The sequence below is a fragment of the Tupaia chinensis genome, unplaced genomic scaffold (assembly GCF_000334495.1).
Source record: "Tupaia chinensis unplaced genomic scaffold, TupChi_1.0 Scaffold000453_1, whole genome shotgun sequence".
Classification (NCBI taxonomy): Eukaryota; Metazoa; Chordata; class Mammalia; order Scandentia; family Tupaiidae; genus Tupaia; species Tupaia belangeri.
Genome location: NW_006159960.1, coordinates 3,147,960 through 3,156,538, shown reverse-complemented (window position 1 = coordinate 3,156,538; position 8,579 = coordinate 3,147,960). Strand labels below are relative to the sequence as shown.

The following is an 8,579-nucleotide window of genomic DNA, read 5'->3' as shown; positions in this document are numbered from 1 at the left end:
CCCCGCAGTGCGTGTTATCCTCCTCTACCTCCGCAGCCCCGGCCGCCGAGCCCCCCCCTCCGCCAGCCCCGGACATGACTTTCAAGAAGGAGCCGGCGGCGTCAGCCGCGGCCTTCCCTTCGCAGAGGACCTCCTGGGGATTCTTGCAGTCTTTGGTTAGCATCAAACAGGAGAAGCCCGCGGATCCTGAGGAACAGCAGTCCCACCACCACCATCACCACCACCACTATGGGGGGCTGTTCGCTGGGGCTGAAGAGAGATCTCCAAGCCTAGGAGGCGGGGAAGGGGGGAGCCACGGCGTCATCCAGGACCTCAGTATTCTCCACCAGCATGTCCAGCAGCAGCCAGCCCAGCACCACCGCGACGTATTACTCAGCAGCAGTAGCAGGACTGATGACCACCATGGCAACGAGGAGCCAAAGCAGGACGCTAATGTCAAAAAGGCAAAGAGGCCAAAGCCAGAATCTCAGGGAATCAAAGCCAAGAGGAAGCCAAGCGCATCTTCCAAACCTTCTTTGGTCGGAGATGGAGAAGGCGCCATCCTCTCCCCAAGTCAGAAACCTCATATCTGTGATCACTGTAGTGCTGCTTTCCGAAGCTCCTATCACCTGCGGAGACACGTCCTCATTCATACGGGAGAAAGACCTTTCCAGTGCAGCCAGTGCAGTATGGGTTTCATTCAGAAATACCTATTGCAGAGACATGAGAAAATTCATAGTAGAGAGAAGCCATTTGGATGTGATCAGTGCAGCATGAAGTTTATTCAGAAGTACCATATGGAGAGACACAAGAGGACACATAGTGGAGAAAAGCCATATAAGTGTGACACTTGCCAACAGTATTTTTCAAGGACTGATAGATTGTTGAAGCACAGGCGCACATGTGTTGAAGTCATAGTGAAAGGAGCCGCTAATGCAGAACCTGGGTCATCAAACCATAACAATATGGGTAATCTGGCTGTGTTGTCTCAGGGAAATACAAGTTCTTCGAGGAGAAAAACGAAGTCAAAAAGCATAGCTGTTGAAAATAAAGAACATAAGACTAGTAAAACAAATGAATCACAAATTTCAAATAACTTAAACATGCAGAGTTACTCAGTAGAAATGCCTACTGTGTCTTCCAGTGGAGGCATAACTGGCACTGGCATAGATGAACTACAGAAAAGGGTGCCAAAACTAATCTTTAAGAAAGGGAGCCGAAAGAATACAGATAAAAACTACCTTAATTTTGTGTCACCGTTACCAGACTTAGTGGGACAGAAGTCCTTGTCTGGAAAACCAAGCAGCTCACTTGGCCTAGTATCGAATAATAGTGTGGAGACCATTAGTCTTCTCCAAAGTTCAAGCAGCAAACATGGTCAGATAAGTAGTAATTATGATGATGCCATGCAGTTTTCAAAGAAAAGAAGATATTTACCAACTGCCAGCAGCAACAGTGCCTTTTCTATAAATGTAGGACACATGGTCTCCCAGCAGTCTGTCATTCAGTCTGCAGGTGTCAGTGTTTTGGACAATGAGGCACCATTGTCACTTATTGACTCCTCGGCTCTAAATGCTGATATTAAGTCTTGTCATGACAAGTCTGGAATTCCTGATGAGGTTTTACAAAGCATTTTGGATCAGTACTCCAACAAATCAGAAAGCCAGAAAGAGGATCCATTCAATATCACAGAACCACGAGTGGATTTACACACCTCAGGAGAACACTCAGAATTGGTTCAAGAAGAAAATTTGAGCCCAGGCACCCAAACACCTTCAAATGAAAAAGCAAGCATGTTGCAAGAATACTCCAAATACCTCCAACAGGCTTTTGAAAAATCCACTAATGCAGGTTTTACTCTTGGACATGGTTTCCAATTTGTCAGTTTGTCTTCACCTCTTCACAACCACACTTTATTTCCAGAAAAACAAATATACACTACATCTCCTTTGGAGTGTGGTTTCGGCCAATCTGTTACCTCAGTGTTGCCATCTTCATTGCCAAAGCCTCCTTTTGGGATGTTGTTTGGATCTCAGCCAGGTCTTTATTTATCTGCTTTGGATGCTACACATCAGCAGTTGACACCTTCCCAGGAGCTGGATGATCTGATAGATTCTCAGAAGAACTTAGAGACTTCATCAGCCTTCCAGTCCTCATCTCAGAAATTGACTAGCCAGAAGGAACAACAGAAAAACTTAGAGTCCTCAACAAGTTTTCAGATTCCATCTCAGGAGTTAGCTAGCCAGATAGATCCTCAGAAAGACATAGAGCCTAGAACAACATACCAGATTGAGAACTTTGCACAAGCGTTTGGTTCTCAGTTTAAGTCGGGCAGCAGGGTGCCAATGACCTTTATTACTAACTCTAATGGAGAAGTGGACCATAGAGTAAGGACTTCAGTGTCAGATTTCTCAGGGTATACAAATATGATGTCTGATGTAAGTGAGCCATGTAGTACAAGAGTAAAGACACCTACCAGCCAAAGTTACAGGTAAGGTCCCAAAAGTGACCAGGCTGGGGGTCTTCTAATGTAATTTTGTTTTATTTTGAGAACACTGCCATTGGAATGTTTCTACGATCCTCTAAAGAATAATGTAATGCCCTTTCAATGCAACTTTTCATATTTAGTTTATTTTGTTAGCGTGATTTTAGCTCTGTTTGTATTATGATTTTTAATCAAAATCAATAGATTAAAAATAGTTTGACATTCAAGGTGACAATGTTTAGCAATCAAATTTACATGTATAGATCGTCAGGGAATAGCCCAAAAGTTTTAAATGCAAAAAAACAACAAAACAAAAAAAATACAAAAAAAAAAGAAAAGAAAAAACAAACAAAAAAATTTTGTTGCTAGGATTAAGGTTATTCTAATTGCTTTACTCTCAGGAAAGTGTAATAACGCATGGGAATTCTGTACGTTATCACTGTAATGGAATATTCAATTTACAGATAGTATGATAATACATTTCATCATTTAAGGGATCGAAAACATTTCAAATTACTCTATCTGGGCTGATATGATATACATTTTATTATTTAAGTAAGGGATCGAAAACGTTTCAGATTGCTATCTCCACCTGGGCTGATCCAAAATTCTGAGATTGTTGGCTACCTATATTTTGTTGCAGCTTTTAATTGTACTCTGAACTTCCACATCACATTCATTCCAGCCTGGTAGGACAAATAGTCTTGGATCTTTGATCAAAGCCTGGAATGATAGCTTTAATAAAAAGCACCCTCTCATCCCAATTATAACAAGGCCGTAATTCCACTAAGTGATTCTTCGGACATCTAGTAGTGTTGAAACCCAACTGGTTGGTTGGTTCCAGTATTAGAACCTAAGTTGGAATTACATAATTTATTGAAATATGGGGTATACATTATTTATTGTACAAGGCCTAAAAATGTTCCTTTGTGTATTTTATCACCCACACTTGTGTTTTTTCTTTTTGTTCTTAACCAGTCCCCTTTCTGGACCTCCGTTGTTCCCTCTTCTTCCTAACTCAGCAATTCCAATTTTAGAATGATTTATATTCTAGGAGGTAATTCATTATGCATTTTATATGTCTTATGGCATCCAAGTACTACAATAGGATAAACATCCCCAGTCCCCTACTTTTTTTTTTTTTTTTGAAACAAACTTAACAGATTTCTGTGTATAATATAACCCCACGTACTCGGAGCTATAGATACTGATAAGATGGTCATTCCAACTGGTGGCATAACTCCTCTGAGGGATTAGAATGTTTCTGCATATAGTAAGGACATCAGAACCTCTTCGTGAAATTGCAGCCTTTAATGTACATTTGAAAAGGGTGCGCTAGTCAGTATTGTACAGGGGTCTTGTAAAGTCATCAGAACTTGCTATGAACGCTAATTGCCATTTGAAGCCACTGATAGGCAGTGGCTCTGCTCTAAACCGCTTTTTAGCAATTGTATTTTTTCCTGATTATATTTTTTAATGTACTTTGATGTTTATGCTGATGAGTTTTTTTATGTACTTTTGGTGATGTTTCAGTCTTATGTACTCTTCTGACGTCAGGAAAGTACCACTGGTTGTTTGCAGTCTTATTGTGTAATCAGCCTACCACAGGCTTCCATGTATAATAAAGTAATTAATATTGTGCAAGTGTAAAACACTTCTGTTATAAAAGCAGTGTTTGGAAAATAAGAAATTATTAAAAATGGTTACAAAATACTAGTTAATTTCCTTTCCCCGTTTTCCTCCCATTAGCTTTAGCAGCTAAAGGGTCACCAATTTGTCATTGCAAGATTCTTAGGAAATGTGTTTAATACTCTAAAATACACTCGATACTAAAAAAAAGTCTTGTATTTTTTATTTTGGTAAATGCAGTAAGTTCTGTTGGGTACAGAGTACAAGCTGTAATCAAAGGATGGAGAGGACCTTTACCACTGTATCTCTTAAGCTGTATGATTTTTCTCCAGTTCTTTTGTTTTATACAGGTTTTTAATTTCTTTAACTTTTATTGTGTGTACTGAATACTGCATATGTATTATTCTGATTGTTTGCTCTAGTTTACTACCAATAAAATCCTGTTAATCACAAAATTGAAGAAAGGAGATATCACTTAATATTCAGTCACTTTCAGATTTTTCTATTAACTGTATTTTATTAAATAGTTTCATTAGTGGTATCATCTACAGCATGGGGCTTGCATTTAAGAAAAAAGTACCTTATGTTATTAGCAAGTTTATTTTGGGTTGGAGACCTTGTGTTTGAGGTGCACGATAATGTAGAAGACTAGAACATAATGTGTACAGTAGGATGTTTTGTTGGCATTGGATTAGCCATCCTAAATGTTAGGCCAGAAGGATTATTTATTGAAGCTCTATTTTAGTCAGACTTCCCAATATAGTTTGGCTCTAGGTACATCCTTTTTTTGCCTCAAAAAGGTTGCAATAAAATGATGGTATGACAGAGATAAAAATGGTTTCGAGCATGTTCAGTAGACAAAAATATTGTTCAGTCGTAGTTAGTATGTTTTAAAAGTTGAGAATATCAATATTAGAAGGAAAGAGCTAAACCATATAAATACTGAAAATGTGGGAAAAGTGTTTGAAAGTTAGTAAATATGTTAACTTTAAGGGTGAAAGTTGTGGATGACGAAGATTATGAGAAGACTGCTTTGAAATTTAGTAGCTACAAATGTTGGGACTAGGAATAAAAATATTAAAGAGTAGAATAGATCTTTGTTTGCTTTTTTTGTATATGAGCATATTGTAGGAAAATGAAAATATATTGTGTAAGCATAAATTTCTCTGTAGAGAAGTTTTTTTTGTATTTGTGGGCCCATATGATTATAAATGGAAATTAATTTTCTTCGGCAAGGTTATTCCCTAGATCTGGTCATTTTCTCGAACAAGAATGCCCAGCAGAATCTCACTATTTCTGCATGGAAAGCCAGCTCTTCATTTCTCTGCACAGGTGACTTGTTTCTTTATTCTAAATTATCCATAACAATAATGTTTTTTGCCCACCTCGTCACCTCGTTACCTTTTTTTCTTCTGTTTATGGTCTGCATCTTTATGGTAATTGAAAATTAGGGTGTTTTTTTGTTTTGTTTTGTTTTTAGTTTTTTTAACTTTAAGACCGTAGAGTGTGAAGTAGCAAATGGTGCTTGGGATTTCTGTTGTGCTACTATAATCTCAGGATAAGGACTACCATAATTTAGCAATTGCTGGTTGGTAATTTGTGAGGTAGTTCAAGAATGAGAACAGTCAAATGTGGGAGAATCTATACTTAGCTCTTTGTCATTTTAATTTAAAAAATTGCATGCAGTTGTACACAATAATTCTACCTTAAATTTCATTTTCTTTATACCGCTAAACAGATGAGAGAGACAAAAGTTTTTATTCACTCCTGCATTTTGTAGCTATTTGTCATTAGTTGCATTTAAGCCCAAACTCGGTGACAGTTAAGTAGTATGGCCTCATGAGAACATATTCAGTCCTTAGCTTCCAAATTCAGAGGATCTTGCTAAACAGAACTTCCCTCAGAAAAAGTTTGCTTCTGAACTTCAGAGTTTGTTCTATTTTTAGAGTAAAACACATATCTGAAGACTATCTATTTTCTCAGTTGTATGATCTTCATGTTTTCTATGATCCATAATGATAGGATTTCATTTTTTAAATGTGGTGCAAGACTTCTTTGTTACTGCTGTTGGTATGACCCATGCTTCACGTTGATGGGGTTCTGTCAGTAATACTCCATGAATATTTCTCTTGTGGAATCCCTCTTAGTATTTAAGTGAGGGGAGATTTGTTGTCATTTGTCAGTCTGCTTGTATGAGATACTTCTATGAGATGATAGGATTCTGGATAGATTTTTGATGAAAAAGGTGTTCAACTTGTTGCATTGTTTTGTCCTTAATAATTTATTATTTAAAATGAACATTAGTGAAGAGACCCCACCTCGAGATTCTGTCATGTTTACTGTTGATGAAAATTTTTTTCTGAGTTAGTATTTGCTAAGCTTTTTTATTTTTAAAGAGTGATTTTATTTATTTATTTATTTATTTTGCTATAGGATATGTGCGCTCACTGGAGAGACAGAGAGACAGAAAGTGAGAAATTACCCCTCCCGGTAATCCGTTCTCCATTCTCCTCTCTGCACACCCACATGTGCCCTGCATGAGTTTGAAGCCACTGGGTCGGGACTCAAACTGGTTGACTACATGGGAGTCCAGTGACATAACCATTACACCATGCTAACATCCATGCTAACTTTTTAAAAAAGGTACTGATGACCTTAAGGAGATTCTATTTGTTTTGTTGTTGTTGTTGTTGTTGTTGTTTATTTTTTCAATGCTATAGGGCAAGTGGGCTTTTTTGAGATAGAGAAAAGTAAAGCACCTGCCAGGGACAAGGCCCTGAAGCGATCCCTACTCCTTCATTCTCCTATTGAAATTTGGGCACATAGGCACATGTGCCTGGTGTGTTTTTCAAGTTTCTGGGTCTGGGGCTCACCTCACAGTCAGCCACTTGGGTTCTAGCCACTTTCACTATCAGGCCACTGACTGGCCTCTGTTTAAATTTTTTATCAATCTTTGACTCACTAGGGAAATAGGGAATATGAACAGAGAAGTACTGCCCAACGTTTTTGGATCTGACTCTTTGGGCAGTTGACACAATGAATGTGACTCTTTGGGCAGTTGACACAATGAATGTGACTCTTTGGGCAGTTGACACAATGAATGTGACTCTTTGGGCAGTGGACAAAATCCCATTAACAGAAATAATGCCCTTGAGAATTTCCAAGTCAAACTACATTCTTACTAGACCCCTCCCTGCCACTTCCCCCACAAAAAACAGTTCTTACCTATGGGTCCCAGGTTGAGAATCTGATGGGGCCCACAGGTGGTTGTGGTTTCAGTCCTGGAACTGGCAGCTTGTCTTTTCACTTTCCTTCTCTCTCTGTCTCTCTCTGGGCAACTTCAATAAAACAAACAAACAAAAACAATGAATAAAATTAAGTAAAATAATTCTTGGAAAAAAAAAAGAATCTCTGACTTAGAAGACTACCTAAATATTGAAATGTCATTGTATAAATAGTAATAATTAGTTCATTCCTAACCACATATAACGCTATTAAGGGTACTTTGAAATTTCTTTCTCTGCAGTTTAATTAGCACTTGTAAACTATATTTAGGTACATGAAGCCATAGTTTTGTAAATTGGTCAGATAAGTTGAGTAGATTTATAATCCATCGTATATTTTCTCATTTGATAATTAAAAACTATTCGATGATAGACTTGACATAGTATTTTTCATCAACAAAGAAATGTGTTCGTAGTATGTAACAGTTACAGTCAACAGCTGTGGGTCTTTGCTTGCACCGAACTAGGTTCTCATATAAGTACTGGCAAAAATGAAATTAAAAAAAAGATCTGATCCATACCTTTTTATCTAGGTAGAGTAATGTTGACTTCTTAATAAAATTAAGACTTACGTCATATAACCTGAGGACTAGGTATATTGAAATGTACATTGCAAGTTAAGCCTTACAAAGCAAATTATATAAATTGAAATAAGTATATCTTGGGAAATAGATATTGGCAGGTGGAGTACAATGTAATGATTTGGATCTCACACTCGAAAGGAGAAAATTGTCCCGTTGTAGGAAATAAAAGAAAAATGGACAAGTGTTGAATATTAGTGAAGTAAGGGATATCTTAGAATGGAGAAGAAAAGAAATAGGTTTTGAAGGGAAATAGGGAGTATGAAATGTACTGCCCAATATTGACAGTGGTTCTGGAGAATTTAACTAAAAGAGTGAAGATCTTTATTGGGGAAACTTATAAATCTTTTCAGTTCAGACTTCAGTGCTTTGGTTTGTTATGGACTTTAGAACTATTGTAGGACAATTAATAAATAACTCTTAACAGACAACTGTGGTGAACTTCTTGTTTACATTCCCAAACTAGGAGAAAGATGGCTAATCTTCATGATTATATATTAAATCCTTTCTTTAGTAACTTGTAAAATTACAGTTTCTGTTGGTTGGTAAGACTTTTCAGTATTTTTTTCTACCCCAGAGCATTTGCAATCAAAATGATTATTGTATGTGATCAGATAGATG

General features: G+C 37.5%; 1 protein-coding gene across 1 annotated transcript; it reads left to right on the top strand.

Moving 5' to 3' along the window:
• The first annotated feature begins 6 nt into the window (after positions 1-6).
• Positions 7-4,553, top strand: ZNF281 (zinc finger protein 281). Its single transcript, XM_014590487.2, has one exon. The coding sequence runs from the start codon at positions 75-77 to the stop codon at positions 2,472-2,474; it is 2,400 nt and encodes a 799-aa protein (XP_014445973.1). The 5' UTR covers positions 7-74; the 3' UTR covers positions 2,475-4,553.
• Positions 4,554-8,579: the final 4,026 nt, after the last annotated feature.

Excerpts from the sequence above, each read along its gene's own strand:
- ZNF281 (XM_014590487.2), top strand. The coding sequence starts at position 75 with ATGACTTTCAAGAAGGAGCCGGCGGCGTCAGCCGCGGCCTTCCCTTCG.